At 40.9% G+C, this 22,334-nt stretch overlaps 1 protein-coding gene across 3 annotated transcripts in view; it reads right to left on the reverse strand.

The window, feature by feature from the left end:
* The window catches only part of nrg2a (neuregulin 2a), a 70,264-nt gene that overhangs the window by 12,351 nt on the left and 35,579 nt on the right, over positions 1-22,334 (reverse strand). For 2 of the 3 annotated variants that reach the window (XM_069146441.1, XM_069146442.1), the window contains exons 4-5: positions 5,839-5,959; positions 1,955-2,013 (exon numbers count right to left, since the gene is read on the reverse strand). In XM_069146441.1, the coding sequence (XP_069002542.1) occupies positions 1,955-2,013; positions 5,839-5,959 (180 nt within the window). Of the gene's footprint in view, positions 1-1,954; positions 2,014-2,484; positions 2,562-5,838; positions 5,960-22,334 lie in introns of all 3 variants that reach the window. The other variant, XM_069146443.1, reaches the window with a different exon arrangement.

Here is a 22,334-nt window from a genome sequence, read left to right on the forward strand (position 1 = left end):
ACCGAAGTTAAACAGAAAGCAGTGAAAAAAGTGAGCGAGTGCAGGAGAAAAAGGAGCTCCCACACACCACTGTCGACTCTGCCAAAAGAACAAGTAATTTCAGCACAGTGCATTACGACTTAATGTGAGATGAAATTACTCGTAGTTAAGACGGGGTTTTTTTGCATTGTATTCTGTGCCAACATACAACAAACAGTATGTGGAAGCTCTACAAGTCAGGATGAGACTCTGTGAGGAGCACAAGGAAACTCCACAAAGCAGATGCACTGTTATTTTCTGACTGCAATGTTGCAACCAGATGGACGTGTAAAGACATGACGCTGACAAATATGCAGAAAGATAGCAGGAGATTTTTTGCTATTATAGAACATAAATTATAGGCTTTGTATTTAATGATATATTATTACTATACACTACATTTATCTTTGTATATACAGTTTTTTCCTCATGAAATCCAGTCCTAGCAATCTTGGTTGTTTATGTTTTCATTAACGTCAGGTCACTCACTACTTTCAGTATAACTTGAGATACTTTACAAGTAATAAACCAACAGGTAACGTTGATGTGTAAACAATAAAGACCGCATGAGTGAGTTGTTGATCTAAAGAAGCATAATTCCACACCATGTGGATAGTTTTCAAAGTAAAAAACCTTAAGGGCAAGATCTATCAAGCCGAAATCCTCCACAAACCTTCCTCTAATCTCGGTATAATTCTGTAGTTGATGGATGTGTTTGCGGATGTTGCTGTGTGGAGTGGTGCAGGGTTGACTCCTTACCCCAAGCTGGCAAAGCTGTTTGACAAGGAACTCGAGTGTAATGCATGAACTCTACACTGAGGACATCTGCCGGAAAAACACCATTTTGTTGCTTCTTTTGAAGACGTGTGTGTTGGAAACAAATGCAATTTGCATAATGTTCTAGTGTGGCCTTAACAATGTTCGGTGTTTTCCAGCGACTGGCTGTAACTTTAGCTTTCTAGTCTTTAGCTCGTCTGAAATGGAAAGAAAACGGTGCCTATCATTTAACATCTTGGGGTATCTTGAAGTGATGTGAAGCCTAGCCTGTATGTACATGCATATTCTAGCTAAAGCAACTGTGATCAACGAAGTGAGAACAGTAACATTTAAAATATTTGCAGTAAGTGATTGGACCTTTGAGAAATCCCTTAATATCGTCAATATTAAATCGAATTGGTCAAAAATAAATGTGTGTTCAGTGGAATTTTGTCATGTTGGCTCATGTTTTACCTCCATACTGATGATACTGCAATTAAAAATGGTCACAATTTCCCACTATACCTTTAAGGATCAATTCTAGATGTAGAATCTATAAAAAAATATATATTAAGAGCCCTTAAGGAAAAAATAAAAGAGACACTAAATTTTCAGTTTTATTGATTAGACCTCAACAAAAACATCTTCAGTTAAGCTGGTGCAGCAAGTAACAGATTCAGTCATTTGTCATTTATATTAGTTGCTGCTAACTGTTCATGCCTGGCTTTGCATCGGTAGACCGGCTCTAGTTGGATCACACGTGCTTGCATGTTTGCAGCTGATTGCATAAACAGGCATCATTAGTAAGTGAGCTAACCATGGTGCTTTAGTAATTGTTCTGCCATTAGAATGTTGTTACATGCAGCTGTTAAGTGTGCAAATCAACCTGCACGAAAACATCTGAACTCAGACAACCACTTGCTACTATCAAAACTTACTACGAGCTCTTATTCTGAAAATGCACATGCACATTGCAAGTTAAAAGGGCACACGGTATCACATGCAGACCAAACACAGTAACAGACTAGACTGATCTATGCCAGTTTGTGAATGAGTCATCAGAGGAGACACAGACACAGCTATTAGGTAATAACAGGAAATGAATGCAGTCTCTCTATGCCCAGCATGCACGCATGACACGAGGACAGTCTGACAGTGACAGAAGAGGAAATTGACATACGGTAGAAACTGGCCATAACGTAGGTTTGACAGCGATCACCAGTAAAGTCATTTGGACACCTGATGGAAAGAAACAAAGCCACAGAAGAAGAGGGAGGAGGAGGAGGAGGAGGAGGAGGAGGAGAAGGAGGAGGGTGGTGGAGGAGTGAGAAGAAGAAAGAAAACAGAAGGAGAGGGGGAGTGAACAGAAGAGTATGTGTAAGAAAAAGTGAGAAAGGAGGGAGAGAGGGCGGGAGGGAGAGAGGGAGAGGGAGAGAGAGAGAGAGAGAGAGGCAGAGAGACACAGAATTAGAACAACAGCACAACTACAGACAGCAGAAGCAGAGTGTTCCCATGGATGACACCACCGTGTGCATGGTGTAGTGCACAGCTCATTGCGTGTTGACCTGAGAAGGAGAAAGAGGAGGAGAAAGAGCAAGAGAACTGGGGGTGGGGGGTGAGGGGGAGCGGTGGGGGGCAGCAGGAGTCCAGAGAGGTAATCCAGTGACAACTGTGTCTCTGTTCTCAGCTGCTCATATCAAGTGAACATACTTTTGAAAGGATTGGGCATGTACAACCGCAGAGGCTCGGTCTGTAAGCATCGAGGGCCGAAGTATCCGTCCGGACATCTGGGAAGGAGCACATAAGTGTTATGAAAAGGAAAACACAGGAAGTGAGGTGCATTGTAAATCTCATGGACTTAAATCCCTTCGCATGTACTGCTGTGCAACGTCATGAGTCACATACATACGAATACACTGAATATCACACAAGGAGTGAAAAGGAAAAGGAAAAACTGATACCAAAAGTGGCAGTATATTATGATAGAAAATAAAAGAAGAAGAAAGAGGGGACAAAAAAATTCAATTATATATAATAGTAAAGTATGAGGCTACTGTTTAAGAAAAACAGAGCTCAAATTATGTTATTAAAGGTAATAAATACAGAGAATCCCTGTCTCTTCCTGACCAAAGAGTGCATGTGGCTTGTAACTCTACCGCTACTACTACTCTACAACTTTATAGGTGATCAATAAATCAATGCTAGGATGTGCAACAAAGCTGAAAATGGGGTAATGTGGCTTCTCCTCTTGGCGCTTCTTGAAAAGATGGTACGTATATAACCTGCAATTCAGATATTTGTATGACCAATATCAAAGGACAGTGAAGTAAAATAGTCAAATCAGGAGAAAAAAAATTATTCTATTCTTAGTTTGTAAAGGAAGAAAAACTGAAGTTGTTTCTCAGTGGAAAAACATGACTTGACAATTTGTTTACTTGTGCTTTGAAACATAAGATAGAGTCAGGACCAAGGTCTCTAATGGGTATCTTTATATTTTCCTGACTGAAGACAGACTATCACCGCCATCAAATGTGCTGGGCCTAACCATATTTCCTCATTATAATCCCATTAGGATGAGCAGTTGGTCTTTGAGGGCCACCAACATTCCACTCAGCCACAACTAGACCACCAATCCAACAAAGGTCATTGCTGGTGATTTACTGGTTTCACACAACGCCTCCCAGGAGCACCATAACATTCAGCATTAAATTACTCATCCTGAGTGATGGTGAGTAACAGGGGATAGCACTACCCAGACAAGGAAACTTGGCTGGAAGATGAAAGAAATAAACTGTCATCACATAATCTTAAAAAAATCTGAAGAATGGGAAAATATCCACAGTGGTGCAGAAAGTAAACATGTGGCATTTGGGAGGAAAAAAAGCATTTTACCATGTATTAGAAGACGTGGAGCAGAATCTGTATAAGTCCCTATAAGTCCCAGAGAGAAGGGATATTTTAGATTTTCTTTGTTTTGGAATGCATTCTTTTTTTTTTTCCTGTTTCATAAAGACTACTAATGTGCATTAATTAAGCTTTATATGACTGAAACAATCAGCCAGTTTACCAATTTGCTTAAAGCTGCTAAAGCTGCTGCTTTAATGTGTTTTACATTTTGGTAAACTGAATGTGTTTGGGCTTTGAGCTGTTGGTCAGACAAAATTAGGCAATTTTGAATACATCACCTTATAGAACAATGGTTACAAGCATTACTCAAGATAGCTGTATCACTAGCAGATGACATGCAGATTACTGTATATGTCCTGCATAAGATAAAACCATCTAACTCCAATTTTAAGCAATTTTTTTCCGTGTTGTGTCGACCTATTTACAACAACAATTATAATAGATAAATACTATAATTTTACATTCTGCTTGAAAAAAAAACAACATCGTTGTTTATGCTTTACGTAAAAATGACAATAGATATAAACTGTCTGCTATTATTTAAGACCAATAAAGTAAATTACATATATAAATAAATGTCTGTGTTGAGAAATATATTTACTTTAGTCAGTTACTTTAGGTCATTCATTAACCTCTGCTCTCCCTAAAACAAAGTTTGTACCTCAAAGTGAAGGAGCATGGGCATAAAAGTAGGGCTAGCTGTCTGCAGGACTTGTTTAGCCAGTGAGTAATACCCACTGAAGTCTGGCCTATATTGAATGAGATGGCTGTGGGGCAACAAATCCCTGCAGGCCTTCACTGCATTATCCAACTTTTCTGGACCCATGCCCCGGCCGTGAGTGAATTAGCTGCAGCAATTGAGTTATTGCTGCCTCTAATTTGTACACAGCGTATTGAACGGCTGTTGCAGCCATGTCCTTGTTGCTTGTCGAGCGTTCTTCCTCTGGCCAACTGGGCACAGACACCTCGCCAGTGTTTCAGCTCTATATCAATCTGGCCAAAGGACTTATGCTATGTTGACATATGGTCCAACAGAACAGGCAACATAATATCTGACAATCTTGACAAGGTATGATGGGCTTGCATGAATTTTGTATTGTACGACGAGGTTTACAGTTCATGCAGCTATTGATGATTTTTTTTTTATTACCACTTAATCTGATTATAACTTTCTAAATTAATTCATAAATCTTTTGGTCTATTTAGTGTCAGAAAATATTTTCAAACCTGTCAAAAACTTGACACTTTCATATGCCTTGTTTTGTGTGACCTACAGTCCAAAACCCATTTAGTTTGATATCACAGAAGACAACCAGCCACTATTCACACAAGAAGCTGAAACCAGAGAATATTTGGCATTTTTGCTTGAAAGGTAACAATGGATCATGAAAATAGTTGGGGTTTAATTTTCTAATAATCAACTGAGTCAGTAATTGACTCGATGTTGCATCAGAAATAATAACAAAAAACCTGTTAGTCCTTTGAAATACAGAAACAAACAACAAAGAAAACGACTGTTAACTTCTGCTGAACATCATCCCAAATGATGTTTCTTGAACTTGAGTCTAATACAAACTAGAATGTAAATGTCAAAGATAAAAAAAAAAGGTTGTTTCTGTGATAATGTCAACCTGTTTTCTTCCTGGAAAGCAGAGATACGTGGCTCCTCCGGCGCACTTTAACTCATGGGTCTTGATCCCCTCTGCCAAATGTAAGCAATGATTCTATTTACCTCATTGGGGGCCTCTAACAGGCATAAATATTTGCTCGCTACTAAACCAGTGACTCATGACATTTTGAAAAGGCTTTTAATGTGCAGCCCTCCTGTACACTAAACACGACTTAAAAGGATGAGCACACTGCCGCCTCACTTCATTATTAGTGTTAAAATACACAACAGGTGGGTAGTTAGGCAAACTGGCAGCATTTTCCTGTGATGTGTTGCTGCTGCTGCTGCTGAAAGACATGAGAAGGGGAATCAAGGGACATCATGGAGACAAACAGCAAGATAAAAATTTGAACTTTAAATATCAGTGAAGTAACAGCGTCATGAAGAAAGTTTCCATTTAGACTGTGGGACGAAACATCTTAAAGGAACAAAGGTAGACAAATAAACAAGATTTCAAGGAGGATCTAAAAACAGAGGCGAGAACTCACTTGCAGGAAAGCTGATTTATACCATGGATGAAGTAACAGTCGCCGCCATTCACACAGTAGGCCTTCTCTGTGTCGTTGCATTTTCTGGCGTGGCCTGAGCCTGGAGATAGTGTTGTGGTTACTGAGAAAAAAACAGAGAAAGAGAAAAAAAAACACACATTACCACCCAGATGATCTTCTTTAATGTCAATTTCCCTCTAGTAACAGCACCCAGTAAGATGAATAAATGATGATTTGAAGTCAAAATGAGGAAACATCAGGATAAATTATTTTCATTTAATATGAACGTGACTGTCATTTTTAATCAGCATGATAGTTCTGTTCTCTACAAGTATTCTGAGCTTTACTCATATTATACACTTGTATTTCCCCCAAGGACTCTTAGTTCTCCAGCCACAAATGTAATTGTGTCTTGAAGCAGTGTTGACACTATCTCAAGAAGTTCTATGAGCAAAGATAAATATTTCCCTGACACAGCGTAGGAGTTGTTTATGCATTGACTCAGGTCCTTGGAATGGCCCAAAATGTCGTGTATCTGCACTTAATCCCCCCGGACTGAATAGATATAATATGTTTGGGATGAAGTCTGCTTATCAGGACGAAGGTAGGGACATCAGGAGGGAGAGGGCTGTTGAGAGAGGCGCACCGTGGCAGGATTGGCTTGAGAAGGGAGGAATGCGCTTCACGTGTCAGATGTTGACATGTGATTGCAACAGTGTACCTGCTGTCAGACGCTGTTAGCACCTTGGCAGAAAGTGGCTGTTCGTTGGGATCCATATGTTTCCAAATGGAAGACCTTTACAGCCACAATACATCAATTTCAGCAGCCTGATACTCGTGTCATGGAGAACGTTGTGACGAGAAATTGCACCAGGATTTGTATTCAGCCGGGCCACTGGCTCCGACATATAGTAGGCTGTTTGCCACCACAACAAGATTTCACAACTCCCATTTGTTACACTGCAACAGTTGCAAAGGAAGCTCTCCCACCCAGGTCGGAGAAGTGTGCTGCTTTTGTTCAGAAGCACACTTCTGGTTTGGCTAAGACAACAGAGGTTAATTCCCGTGCTAGTTAGCATGACAAAGCAAACAGATGACATCAGTCTGCGCTTCACTCGCCAGCACGAGTTTGTGAAGAACAGAAATGTCAGCGCTTTGCAAAATCCAAACACGATATCAAAAGAAAAACTGGAAATGTTATATTATGTTTTAGTAAAAGTAATAATCTCCCAAAATAGGACGTCATCTCATCACTGCGTAAAAGAGCACTCCAACTTAAAAAATAAAGTCCAAACAACTGTGGAGGACATAACGGTTTACTTTAATTATGCAAACAACAAACCCAGGTATAAATCTACAACTGGATTAATTTGATAAAGTGGGTTGATACGAGCTGTGATTTGATGTTGTATTTTCAGAGTTAAAAAGGGTTTGCATTTGGGTTTAAATGCTAATCTCTCATGTTGTTGTTCAGCCAGTTTTCTAAAATGAGTTAATGTTACCGAAAGCACACAGAACCTATCCATTGTCACCTCCAAATTTTCCAAAACATTTCCAGGTCTACGAGTTAATCATAAATGCTTCATTGTCACCTGGCCTCTCGCCTGGCCTGCTGGGATGTAAAACACCTCATAAAAAGATCAGACAAAACTGTCAGGAAGAAGGGAACCTTCTAGAAAATAGAAACCTTGTGCGGACTTGAAATGTAAAGCATGCCAAACAGAAAGCGGCAATACAATCTGTATAAATCTTTATGTAGGGCAGCACCCCATCCCAGAAGGGAGGGGAACGTCCTGGACAGATGATCAGTCCTGCGCAGGGCGGGCAAACACACCGACCGAAAATCACACTCACACATCATCTCCAGTCCACCTGGCTTACATGTGGCTCGACTGTGGGCGGAAAACAGACAACCTGGAGAAATAGGCGTACAGGGAGGTGAAGAACATGTAAACTTCACACAGAAAGGATCAAGGCGGATATTTGAACCATGGACAAGTTCTGCTGTCTAAGTTTATTTAACTACTGGCCATACCAAATCTGTCTCCCTGTTGACACGTCTTTCCTCTTTCTCACCGTGGTCAGTCAGAAAAGAACATTCGGTCCTTTTCTGGGTTTTAGTTTAGTCGATCGTTGTCCAGATAGATTATTGCACAATGTCATAATGACAATTCTCTGTTAGCTTTAGAGGCTCTGAAATTATGCTTACATGTTCTGAACTAATACTGCTTTTTTTTTTTTTTTTTTTAAGGTACAGATTCTTTTTTACATTACGTCTCAATGGGCACTGACCTTTATATTAAAATGCCTGTGATTCCTTAAATATTCAGCAGGCCACCAGCTCCACTCCCTTTGTGAAACCTTCATGAAATCTAGGTTTAAAATGAGATCGTACACATCTCTGAAAAGTTTTAGTGGTACTACAAACTATATGAAAAACAATGGAGCTTTTGCATAACCGCCTCACAGACTGGCAAAGAGTTTCATCCCTGAAGGGTCCTACAGAAAGTTAAATACTGTTTGCATTTAATAGATGTACATCAATTTTAGATAAATGCTACAGTATTTAATATAAATGTATGTTGGAACATTTATATTTATAACTTTGATGAATGATCACAAGGTAATAAAGATCTAAATAGAGATTTAAAAAAAATATTTTTTTCCACAGTTTAGCAGCATTGAAGCAAACACTGCTGCTTTCAGTGGCTTCAAACAAGGCGTGTATCCCAATACTAACAAAAACAATCCGTTTGGGAACATTTATTGGCCTGCAGTCATCAACTGACATCTAATCTATGACAACGCACAGTGAGTGTCCCAGTTTTCTCTTCCTCTCCCCCTTTTCTCTGCTCTCCTCCCTTTTCTCCCTGGTGTCCCCCCGATCCTCCTCCAGACCACAAGGTCTGCTGTAACAGACGAGGGAAAGAAACGTTCTGGTTTCAGCACATCTTGAACTGAGAGTTTAGAAATCCGTATAGACCATGCAAACATTGTCAACAAATTCATATGATAAAAATTCTGGCGTGGACACTACATAAATCTGTAATTCCATATCTATATCAAATATTCAGTAACTGTGGATTAAAAGAGATCCAGCATTTCAGATTATTAGGTCAAATTTAAAGTCTTCTTCGATTCAAACAGCTAGGGGCCAACACAAGGGAACTGCACCGAAACTGATGCACGCAGCACCTATAAATCATACATGTGCACCCACTTTAGGTTTTACAATAAACTTGTAAAAGTTGACAAAAAGTATGTAAGAACCTGCTGCGCATCAGTAAAATATTGGTGCAGGGCCCCATGTTGCCGCTGGCTTTTGAACGCTGGAGTCTGTTACTGCTTCTCATGGAGTGGACATCTGCAGCTGCGCTAGTGTCAGGCTAAATACTGTAATTGACAACGTGTTACAAAAATGAACTGATCAGTTACATCATTAGATAACGATGCTTTTTATCATTATTTTTCAGTGTTGGCTGGCCTTCTTCTAACATGATATACGTTTTTGAAAGAAATGTGATGCACCTGTGTAAAAGTTCACATTTACATACTGAGGAAACAATTAATTAATTGGGCTACACACATAACAACTGACTGCGATACGATGACAATGTATACTGTATGGCTGTGTTCCAAATGATATACTTCCCTTAGTACACTAACAAATAGTACTCTTACATGTTAGGATAATTTCGACAGGGTAGTGTTGTCTCAAATCGCCCACTGCCGTTCTGCACTGACTGGAAATAACTGTCGCATTTAAATGGATCATCTGCCAACATATCTGCTGGCTTTTATTATTGTTCCAGAAAATGATCGTGTTTTCGTGTCCTCTGTTTAATGCACACAATAAACATACTGATGGCTTTTTCGTCCAACAGCAGTATGGTAGTACTGAGTGAAAAATAAACACTTTTGTGCAGTGTTCTGCAACAGCTGCAGCTTCTTCAGACGCCTGACTTTGAAAATACTTCACATCGGTGGTCCCTTCTTTTTTCACTATGTAGCCATGATGGCGACCACTGAGTGTGGAAATTGTCCAGCGTTTCACACTCAATTTTTGGATTACTTTGAGTGCACCACTTGGGTACTTGTAGTGTCCATACTTGACAGTGTGAATGCACTTGTCCATTCAAAATAGTGAGTGTTAGTACGTAAGTACACCAATTGGAATATAGCAGATGTTTATTTCAGTCTGCATTTGTCTGCATGAGGTTTAAATTGACTAAGATGCTTTATGAATCTCAGTGTCTGGTGGTTTTATTTTTTAAGAGTTTAATGTGTAATGGACACCAGTTGCCTGAGGAGGATTCATTTCTTTCTGCATGGACTAAATTCTCCTTACAAACATGTACAGCAATGGGAAGATGAATGAGGTGATGAGATGTATTCTGTATGTTACTAATTCATCCGAGCACGTTATTGTATGACTAAATGAGAAAAACTGATCTGAGGTGCTCGTATCTAATTATCCAGTGAGGCTGCTGTGAACAGACCACAGTCGTTCTTGCTGACAGTTGGTACAATAACATGTGTCGTGAATGCTGTACGTGTTCATCATTGCCATGTAGAGCAGCTGCTCGGCCGAGTTCGAGTGGCAGCATTTTTGCATGTGTCAAATAAAGAAAATTTGTAACAGTAAGTCGTGTTGATTTTGGGGCGCATAGCAAACCTCCAGAAAACCACAGTGTTATTCAAACAATCTGTTTCACGAACCACATTCGTTCAGTGAGAGCTCCTCTGTTCCACCTGCTCAAGTTAGACCTGTCAGCTGAAGGCTTGTTTCCTCTATATCGTGTCTGAAGTGATAATTAAGGGAAGGACAACAGTGGGCAGCGCTATTAACCAAAATAGCTTTGTCTTTTTTAGAAATTAACAGTTTTGTTCAAACTCCTCTGTTGTGCTTTTTTATTACTTGTCATCTTCTTTCCGGAGACAGCGCTTTCACCTGCATCTATCCCCAAGAGGAAGGACAGTAATAGTGCGGCTAAAAATGGTTTCTAAAAGAGAGACTTTTGCCTGATCATAGCAATCTGAAATCTTTTCAACTCCTCTTGCATTACAGATGTAATTTAATCTCTAAGAGCATATTTCAGACAGAAGGACTCAAAAAAGAAATTGCAAAACTGTAACAGAGAATCCATGAATACCTAAATCTAAATGACTCAACTTCCATTAATTTGCTCTAGTGCATTGTTTTGCCATGAGGTGCTGTCTGTCTCTGGTCACGCCGCCCACATCACAAAGGGGACCAGAGTTCAGGTGCATTTGTTAACTCCTGGCTGGATGTTGGAAACAAATTCCTTTCATCTACGGAGGAGATCAGCTGCTCTGCTAAACAGAGTTGGAGGGGGCCGAGTTTGTTTGTGTGCACTTATAAGGCGAGGTTTCGTTAAGTTTGCTTGGTTTTTTAACCTCAGGTTTCGACTTTCCTCGGTACTGTAGCCCAGGGGCTGAATCTGAGTTGAAGGAAGTTGAGGAGAGGTTTCCTCTGGGTTAGTGAAAGCCACAGTGTTTAGCCATCAGCCCTTGCCACTGACTTTGATTAATCCTTCATGGCCCAAGAACTGAAAAAAGCTGGGGGTGCAAGCAGGACCATCTGGAAACCTTCATAAACATGCCTGTCTTTCCACGCTCTCCAAAGGATTCTAGGAAAATCGTAAAAATGAAAAGAGAGGTCCCTTTTGCACAGTTTTTTCCTCTTGAGGCACCCCGTGCATATGCAGCAAACAGAAAAGTGCTCGTACTGAATCTTAGCCCTGCACCTCACAGCCCAGCCCCGAACACTGAATTGTGAAATGAAATACATTTTCAAATGGCCAGTCCAAATACATGTCGCTCTAATTTATGACAAATGTTGATAATTTACTTCAGCCTGGCTTGATCTTTTTCACTTCTGCACTTGTAATTGAACAGAAAGGCATCTGAAAACACGAGGCAGAGTCAGATTCTGTGCAGGGAGGAAGCCAAGGCAGTTATTCAACCAGTGGTGGAGCAGATCCATCTGGACTTTGTTATGGCTTTTTTTTTTTGTTTTCACTCTTAAAAGCAATGTTATCAGGATAAAAAGTATAAATTATGCAGCCTCTTTGGGAGCATGTCACTGAGTGAGAACAGTGTGCAGACCTACACTGAGACATTCATCTCTGACAGTCAGACATCTCTGCAGTGAAGCAAAGACGGTTCGAAAAACTAAAATTCTCACCCAAAAATAAACATGTAAATGTATTACATTATGTTTAGATATTCTGTCATACACTAACAAATTTACAATGGTGTGTAAATTCCCCCTCCCTCCTTTATTTACGTGGCATCCTACTGCATAACAACACAGAAGCAACTCTGTTTTATCACATCATGTAAATCTTTATCACAATTCAAACAAGGAGAAATATTTCTGGTCAGGCCATAAAAATCCGATGGGAAAGTGATTAACGTCTTAAGTAGAGACTCTTCAGCAGACACATAAAGATGTAGTGGTATCTGTAATAGCTCTGCCACCCAGACATGCTTTTCCACAAGTCAGTTTTATGTACCAGAAAGAAAAAGCTCTAAGTGCCCTCCTCCTCCTCCTCCTACTCCCCCCCTCACCTTCCGACTCTTGGTAGGGAATGTCTGACATATCTCCTGTTACAGCTGGGACCGAGATCTTTTATCTCAAAATGAATGGCCAGTACATGTTGCAAGCGTTGCAACACTTGTGTGCACTGCATTATGGTCCTCTCTGTTTTTCAGAAATCTATTTGAGATGGAATGAATAAATAAGATAAACAGATAAGTACAAGAACAAAAGACCAAATTGTGAAGTGTGGTTTTGGTTCAATACAAAGTTGTTGATAGACGGTTCTGATGTGGTGAAAATTGTGAAGTAAGGTTTAAGATAATGCAGTCATGACATAAAAGTGAAAAAAAGACTTTATGCGAGGGGTTTAGCTATATATATTGCAGGAGCTATTGAATAGTGGTATTACAATTCAATAAAGAGTGTCACCAGAGACAAATTACACAAGTTACAAAGCAATAGAAATGTCTGGACAAATGCTACAAGGGGGATCAACATGTACACATTAGCTGTTATTTTTATGAAAGATTGATACTTCATTTTTTTAACTTTGCTAATTAAATAATAAAAGTCATATGATCCCTGTTTTCATTTTCAGATTTAGACCCACAGCATATTTTGACAAGAGCTCAAGTCCAGACAAATTCAGCGGCAATAAAAGAAAGAAGAAAGAAAGAAAGAAAGAAAGAAAGAAAGAAAGAAAGAAAGAAAGAAAGAAAGAAAGAAAGAAAGAAAGAAAGAAAGAAAGAAAGAAACAGAAACAAATGGGAACAGAGGCTTTAAAAAAAAAAAAAAAAAAAAAAAAAAAGGATGGATCCAAGAGTAATGCAGGGAAGAGGAGGGCAAAGAAAAGAGGGTTTGTTGACAGGATTATAACTTGGAAAATACTTCTGCTTGCCAAAGCCAACAAAAACCCAAGCCTGCTACTTTCACACATACAGTATAGCCACACCCAATCAATGGCAATATACAGCATCTGTGCCTGCAAGCATTTTGTATAGAGTTTAAAATGAGCATGGGAGATTTCATGTCAAATAGCCAAAGAGGAATTAATTACTATTTGCTGTAGGTATGATGCACAAAACCCCATTATGAATGAGAGTGCACTTAAAGCTTTTCTTCAATAGAAAATTATCCACAATTCAAACACCTTCAGTATGAAACAGGAATGTTTAGAAATGAACAAAATGGAGCCTGCCAGGAACATTAATCTACCACCCACTCTTCAGTCAGACTGCCACCACCACAACCAGTGTGGCTTCTTTTATATTCTTGTCTCTTATTACCATTTTTCAGTCACATAGCTGATATGCCTGGTCTTGCCTGCTTCAATCGTCTCCGCACTGAAGTGAAATCAAAGAGCAACCTAGTATGTGATTGCACAACAGCTGTTCGTGCGATGCACAGAAGCAAAGGGCGCTTAGAAGGCGCAGGGTACAGTGCGGGTGTAGTGGCGAGTGCTGGTGTGCCCGCTGGCAGGACCAGTGCGTGTGCAGTTGGCAACAAAGCGACACATGGTGTTTTTCTGTGGCGCTGTTCCAGACAGGGCTGTTCTCTGCGGCCGTATTTTCAGAAGCAGCTCCATCTCTGCGTGGCCTCCACGTATTTATCGTGAGGACGCCTGTTGCTTTCCTTTTCCCGCTCTGACTAAGTAAACTTTTGTTCACTACATCCTTGAGTTTGAGTCTTTTCAGGCTGGTAGCCCCATACCGTCACAGATGAGCCGCAGAGGGTGATGAGAAACAAGAGGACACCTCCCTCAGAAAACTCTCACTGTCACTGTCAATTTAGTCCGACTGGGACTCACAACATTCAACTGAATCACTGGTGAAAAATGAAAATGCACCACGGGCCGGGAACATATGGTCATCCACTTTGGAGCCACTAAACCTGCATGGTGACATCTCTGGTCTAAACCCATGTGACAGGCAGCAGCTCTGATAGTTATGTGAAGGTCAGAGTAGCATATCTGTGACTTTGAAGGTGACACATTTGAACCTGGAGGGCAAAGTGGCACGATCTGTAAATCTCATCAGCCAATGAATTACCATTCAGCGAGATATTTAAACAGCAGCATGGTGACTAACAGCAGAAGATGTTTCACACCTGTCTGACAACTTCCTTTTATTGACCGATATAAAAATAGATACATTATTTTATTTTCATGAAGCTGGACTGATTTAACGACAACAATCCACACAAAAAAATCAAAGTTACTTAAAAAAAAACCTGATCAGTCACATCAACTTCATTAAATATATAGCATCACGAGAAACTGTTTATTATGGGATATAAAAATTAGGACAACATACGAATTGAGTAGCCAGTTTGGAAAAGTTTTAGTGACCAGTGAGTGACACCAGGGAGAGATTAAAAAAAAAAAAAAAAATTTAAATTGGCCTGAAACGCCTCATTAAGACATGCCTAAAGTAAACTGAAAGATGTTCTCAAACCATTTGTTGTACAAGCCTGAGTTTGGTCTCTTTTGAAAGGCAACACTGAAGGTTTATCTTAAATCCACAAAATCCCTGTAAGTGCTACTGGCACTGAGTTATACAAGTTTTAACACACTAAAGTAGAAGTTTTTTTTATTTAATTCCCACATGAATTTGTTTTGCGAACAAATACCTGTCGATGACTGTAGCTGGGACCTATTAGCTGGGAACCAGAATGAAACCACGGTAGAAAGTCTGATCTAGTCCAGATTCAAATTTGATAACATTGCCACAGATAATTTATTGTCCAAAAGTCCAGGCGTTTCCAAAGAAAATGCCATGTGGAGAAATTTTTAGTAATAACAAGTGGTATGGTGCAAAATGTTATCTACAGTATATAAAAGAGAAAGCATCAAACTATTTACAATAACACAAATGAACACCATAAAGTTTGTAAAATGTCCCATACATGCCCATACAAACAACGCAAAAGGTTAGTCAATGACTATCTGGCCTAAATGTAAACAATCTATCAGACAGTAATAATGTAGATCATTTCATCACTTTAACTACAGACCTGTCTCTCTTCTTCCCTTTCTTTCCAAAACTCTGGAGCGAGCTACCTTTAATCAACTCTCCTCCTATCTTCACCATAATAACCTTCTTGACCCTCATCATTCTGGCTTCAAGGCAGGCCACTCAACAGAGACGGTCCTCCTTGCTGTCTCTGAGCAACTTCACACTGCGAGAGCAGCCTCTCTCTCCTCTGTTCTGCTGCATTTGACACAGTGAACCACCAGATCCTTCTTTCCTCCCTTCAGGACCTCGGTGTCTCAGGCTCTGCTCTCTCCCTGTTCTCATCCTACCTCAACGACCACACTTACCGGGTAACTTGGAGAGGATCTGTGTCTGAACCTTGTCCTCTCACTACTGGTGTCCCTCAAGGCTCCATCTTGAGTCCCCTCCTCTTCTCTCTGTACACCAACTTTCTCGGCTCTGTCATTCACTCACATGGCTTTTCCTACCATAGCTATGCTGATGACTCCCCGATCTGAAACACAGGTAGCAGCACGAATCTCTGCCTGTCTGACTGACATCTCTCAGTGGATGTCCTCACACCACCTGAAAATCAACCTCGACAAGACTGAACTGCTCTTCCTTCCAGGGAAAGACTCTCCCACCCTCGACCTGACTATTACCTTCAACAACTCTGTTATCCCCGACCCTGACTGCTAAGAACCTCAGAGACACTCGACAGTCAACTCTCCCTTACTGCCAACATCACTGCAACAACACGTTCCTGTAGATACATGCTGCACAACATCAGGAGAATACGTCCTCTTCTCACTCAGAAGGCGGCACAGGCTCTGGTCATCTCACATCTAGACTACTGTAACTCCCTCCTGGCAGGTCTACCTGTTAGTACCATCTGACCTCTGCAGCTCATCCAGAATGCCGCAGCTCGACTGGTCTTTAACCTCTTAAATTCACTCACACTACTCCGCTCCTCCGCTCCCTTCACTGGTTACCAGTAGCCACCCGCATCCGTTTCAAAACATTGGTACTTGCGTACCGTGCTGTGAACAGATCGGGTCCAGTCTACATCCAGGACATGGTCCAGCCTTACATCCCAGCCCGTTCACTCCGCTCTGCATCTGCCAATCGGCTGGTCGCTCCCTCACTGAGCTAAACACTCTACAAAATCACGGCTGTTTGCTGTCCTGGCTCCAAAATGGTGGAATGAGCTCCCCAACGACATTAGGACAGCAGGAAGTCTATACATCTTCCACCGCAAACCAAAAACACACCTCTTCAGACTTTACCTTGAATAGTAGCACTTAAAATGGCACTTACTGATAGCACTTTGAAGTTTGGCTATCGTGAAGAAAATTGTACTTTCTTGATTGTTGTTGTTCTGAATTTGTACCCTCATGGTTGAAATGTACTTATTATAAGTCGCTTTGGATAAAAGCGTCAGCTAAATGAAATGTAATGTAATAAAAAGGACAAAATGTGAGGTATCCACATGTGCTCCTCGCCCTTCATCTTCAGCAGCTGGCCCTCATTTCTGAGGAAGGGTAGACTTTACAACCTTGTACCAGATACAGAAGACATATACCACAGCTCCATATTTGGATCTTGTGCTCACACAGCTACAGTAGTGGCCAGCTGCTCGGACTAACACCCCCCCCCCCCCCCCCCCCCCGCCAATCTGTGAAAGCCAGAAAGCACACAGCCTTCTATGTGTGCTGCAGCACTCTTTCACTCATAAACACACCACCCACGCTCACTGTGTGTCCTGAAAACGGGCAACGGAGTAAGGGTGTTTTGTTGGACTTACCGGCCCTCTGTATACTAAAAGATGAGTTCACTGAGTGTATCGTTGACTAAAAGGGAGGCCTTTTCCATCCACAGTTCACACCTACACACTCAAAAGGAAATGGCTCCAACGCTGCTGACAGCCACTTTGTACCCACTACTCATCCGGGAAAGAACTTACTCTCGCCCAACAGACATGATGTGATGAATACAGTTGCCTCATTGCCAACAAAAGGAAGCAGCGTGATGGAGTAATGGGAGGGTTTGGGATGAGAGACAGCTGTGGCAACCAAACTACAGTACTGTGCTCCTGAGCTTTAAGCAATGGAATGGTAAGTACATGTTCCTCTTGTGCTCAAAGAAAACAAAAAAAAACAAAAAAGGAGGAAAACACCCAGAATTAGTCATGCCCTCTTCTGAAAAATGCAAGGTTAGAGGAGGAGCAGGGATTCTGTTTGATGTGAGTGAATAATGGTTTACTCACAGATGCCCTTTTCAGAGTTCTGACTCTGCTTGCTAGACTTCTAAGCAACTGAAAATTATTACTGACTCAGTGCAAGCAAGCTTTCATGATTCAATGAATACTTTTTAGGAAACTTTCCTCTTTGGAAGTGTTCACAAACACAGCAGAGTTGTTTGGCCAGTTCAAACAGAACCCTGCACAGTCACCCGTAGTTTGGGTCGCCATCGGGGAAAGACCACCGGGACAGCTGAGGGGGGCGAGAGAGGGATTCTTTTATTATGCTATTAAATGAATCTCAGATTTTTTAGATTTTTTTTTTTTGTCCCGGGGTAATGGAAGAGTTAACAAAGCCCTGCACACAGCAGAACCTCATGTCACCTCCTGCTCACATCACTCAGCTTTTCAAGTGTAACAGCTGCTTCCTTCCTCACACATAGCAATATCCTCACTCATTCACACTGACGGCTTAACTGTCCTGCATAACACAGTCAGATTACTGGATAGAAGTGAGATGTGTTTTGATTCTTAATAACTTTGCTGTTTTTGATTCAGGACGCCCACTTATCGCACTGGATCGGCGGGATTAAAATGAATTAAGAGAGCAAATGATCCATGGAGAAAGATTTCAGAAGTTGTTTTATTTAAAATCTTTTACTGTTTTTTATCTGATTCTGACAGTGATGCGATTCAACAGCTGCCTCTTCTCTAACACATTAGCACATACAGTATGTACAAAATCCAATAGCTCGTATCATGCGTGGTCTTGTCAAAAAGCAATGAATTACTGACATATTAGCGAGATGATTTACGTTTTACGAGACAAACATTGCATGTCTTCTGTCAATTTAACTCGAGGTTGCTGGAGTTGAAGGAAAAAGCGCATAAACAACTGCAAATTTATCATTTCTAAGATTTGAGTAAGCGATTGCTAATATGTCTCGTAGGGGTTGCAGAGTGGTGTCATTCAAATATTCATATAAAGTGTTAATAAATATGATTATGACATGTACAATCAAAACACACATGCCCATGTTTAAATGCTTATGAAAATATGTACAGCTTGATGCCAAAAGAGCAGCCATGACACAGAGGGTTTTCTTTTACTTACAGGGACCTGGTGGCTGTCTTTGCTAGAATTTCTCAGGAATTTATTGAAGAAAATATTGTTGCAGCATCCCAAGTTCATTGACATTTATCATTAATTAGTATTTTATTATATTCTTTGATTTGAAATTCCTTTGGATGAAATTTGAAACATAAGTGCTCCACTCTATGTATACACTGACTCAATTTATAGCATGCCGTGTCCTGATGGCTCTGTGATGCTGCACCTGTATGTGATGTGTGCTTACACTGCTGTGGATGTTCATCCGCTCATCACATAAACTCCTCCATTTACTTTGGATCTTCCCACAGTACCGGATGCTGCCCACAAATACAGAAAGGCCTGGACAATAAACAAAAACAAGCTGCAGCGTGGGTTAAATGACGATTTTAAGACTGTCTCAAGAAAACAAGGTCCAAACGCTGACAAGCTCAGACCATGTCACAGGTCAAGACATCATGTCGGACTGAGAAACAATCTCACTTTAGCTGATAAATAGATTTGTTTAGCTTTTCCAAGAGAGGCAATCGTGATCTTTATATCTCTTTTATATGTCTGAGATACCATCTTTTAAAATTTGCCTGCAGGCTATTATGAATACCAGGGAGAACCAAAGACTTTTAAGGCAACCGCAAGTTTAGAAAGTTGGCTGTTTTGCTTTCAAAAGCCAAGACCAGGATCACTTCCTTACATTTTGAGACACGATTTGAAAAGGCACAGAGTCAGCGGCATTTCAAAACCACACCTTTGTTTGTAGCTGTGTTACAACATCCTATTTGCGGTACAGAATCTGGACTTGATCCTGATTCTGCAGTCAAACTCACTGACTGACGAGACCTGGGATTCTGGCACAATCAGATGGCCACCTCAGAGGAATGCCTGTCCAGACCCCAGGACTGCGGGATAATTTAAAAAAAAAAAGTGGGCATGACTAATAGCACAGCGGCTCGATCCACAGAACCTGACAAGCTGCTCTCCAGTGGCCTGTAAATACAGAACGCTTGGCAGATGTGAAGGCCTGTTCCTCTCAGACATGGCTGCTGCTGCTTACCCACAGCAATCAATAGAATTGACCGGCTTACACATACTCCACATTAAGCCGAGGCCACAACTAACATCCTTTAGCATCATTAGAGACAAGTTTATCTTGTCGCTTGCGTAGTAGGAGTGAGTACGTTTTGTTTTTACTATGCGCACTAAAGAGAGACATAGAAGGAGCGAAGGAAGTTGTTGTTTATCTTGTGCAAAGTAGCACTTACTGTCATGTTCCACTTACGTAGCAAAGATATGAAGAGTTACTGGAAGAAAAAAGAAAATTCTGAGGAGTTTTTTGGTCTGGTGTTTATTTATTTGTGAAAATCGTGCTTGCAGTAACAGTTAACATAATTTAAAAGCTGGGAAATGAAATGTTGCACTTGTATGTGCGTAGCTATCATCAGCAAGTATGAGGCATTCAAAATGACTTAATACAGAAGCAGAAAACAGAGGATTATGGACTTTTTGTTTAAAGCAATTTGGGTGATAATCAACTGTTGAGTTCACTGTTTGGTAAAACTAAAAACAAATTCGGATTACTTATTAGTTTCAGATGTTTTCCTGCTGTTGGTCTTGCTGTCTGATGTAAGTCACAACTAATCAGCACCATCCTTCAGTTTTTTTGAAGATGTGCATCAACAGATTCATATATTTCCTCCAGCTGAAGGATGTACAATACATTGAACATGACGTTCATCTTCATGCAGGGGCCTGAAGTCAGATTCAGGATGTATGGGATGAACAGACTACTTCAAGGAATATGGGTCAACAGTGACAAGGATGCAGCACCTTGTAATGACTCAACAAATTGAGCTACCATGTCATTGAGAGGATGCTGCTTTTTTTGTCCACTCAATTGTAAAAGTTATGAGTAGTTCTTAAGCACTAGTTTTTTGACAGCAGGACTGTGTTTGACTTCAGGACAGGCAGTGAAAACATGTAAAGGTATAGGCACATTTATGCGTGTGTATGTGTGCATGCAGGGTTGGGGTAGGAGAGGGGTGGCGTGCGTGCGTGCATGTGCGAAATTGTTGCTGGTGGGCCTCAGCATGACTGCTGAGGTTGGAGCAATCATATGTTCAGCTGTGATTTCCATCAACACATTCCTGGACGCTCACACACTCTCTCAGTGGAACTGTGCACAGCACCCCCCAAGGATGTGACCTGCAGCCTGCAGACACATGGCTGCCTCGCAAGCGCTTATCACAACACAGCAGCCTGTAGGATAATGGGAGGCCTTAATCTGAAGCCACGTGGAGCCAAGCAAACTTTGACTAGTGTTGCTCCTGCACGCTGGCCTTATAGAAAACAGTCGATGATATACTACACCATTCTGCAGAAGGCCAGCAGGTCTCACCATGCCAGACTGATTACAGGGTAGGGGTCAGACCACATGGACAACAAATGGTCCCCGGCCCTCTACACTGGGGGTTGGGCACGAAGCTGAAAACACCACTCTCGAAAAGGGAGCAATTGTTACAGAGACTGCTTAAGGGACATATGATATTTCAAATCACAAGGAAACACACAGTCACACACATGTTGTATCCTGTTATGCATTTTGTCCCAATGCCGAAGTTTGGCAATAAACAAACAGTAAAACATGAGGGAAAGTCTTGTGGACTCGGAGACTAATGTAAAAAGTCGCTCCACTGATTGATCTCATGTTTCAAAACTCCCAAGCAGCTAAAATAGAGCCAAGGCAGCCAAAAAGAGGAGAGAGGGTATTAAATGGGTCCTCGGGCCGAAACTTTGATAACAAGCAACTTAAACATTCAACTCAGCAGAACATCCAACCATCTGTGCTGCATAATTATACAGTAACTGGCACTTAATCAGTGTGTGTTTCTCTTCCACTGGTCCAAATAAAAGACATGAGTAGAATCTCCACACAAGTCCAATCAATCAATATTATTGGCAAACTTGCATGGCTGGCATGAAGCCATGATGTACTGCATGTTTTCGAATGTATAAAGGGTATTCACTCTTGTCTATTTTTTCCTGCTGTAGTCAACATCTCCACTCACAGTTACATGGCTGTTGCATTTGTCTTGCTACACAAATATTGATGCAGGTTAGGACTGAGTAATGACCAGCTGCTGTGTGTAGTATCAATAAGAAGGGCTTTATATGTTTTTTGTGGCAAAGCCCTGGCGATTCTTCCCACAATCAATTTGCACGAAATTGAGCTATCAGTTTTAATTTAAGGACTGTTTAGGCAACTCCTTTTTAATCACACCTCAGGGGCTACGTGTCAGCTATGTCTGGCACTCCTTGTGTAATTGATGCTATGCATATCAACTCAATTTATCTCCACAGACTTGTTGATTAAATGTTTTGCTATGTTTGGTACAGCACAGCTTTGTAACAAAACCACAAGTTTTCTGCTTCTTTTTTTTTAAAAGTCATGCAGCAAGACCCCACTTCTCACCCATCATAAACAAAATAAACAAATGAATAAATAATTAAAAAAAATATATATATTATTTAAGGGCTACCCCAACCCTCCACCTCACACAAGCACAATAGTGATTCAAATCATTGCCTTGCACAGTGCAGGGGGCTGTGTGAGCT

This window comes from Embiotoca jacksoni, unplaced genomic scaffold (assembly GCF_022577435.1).
Source record: "Embiotoca jacksoni isolate LCO1_2020_lvr unplaced genomic scaffold, fEmbJac1.0.p SCAF_13, whole genome shotgun sequence".
Classification (NCBI taxonomy): Eukaryota; Metazoa; Chordata; class Actinopteri; family Embiotocidae; genus Embiotoca; species Embiotoca jacksoni.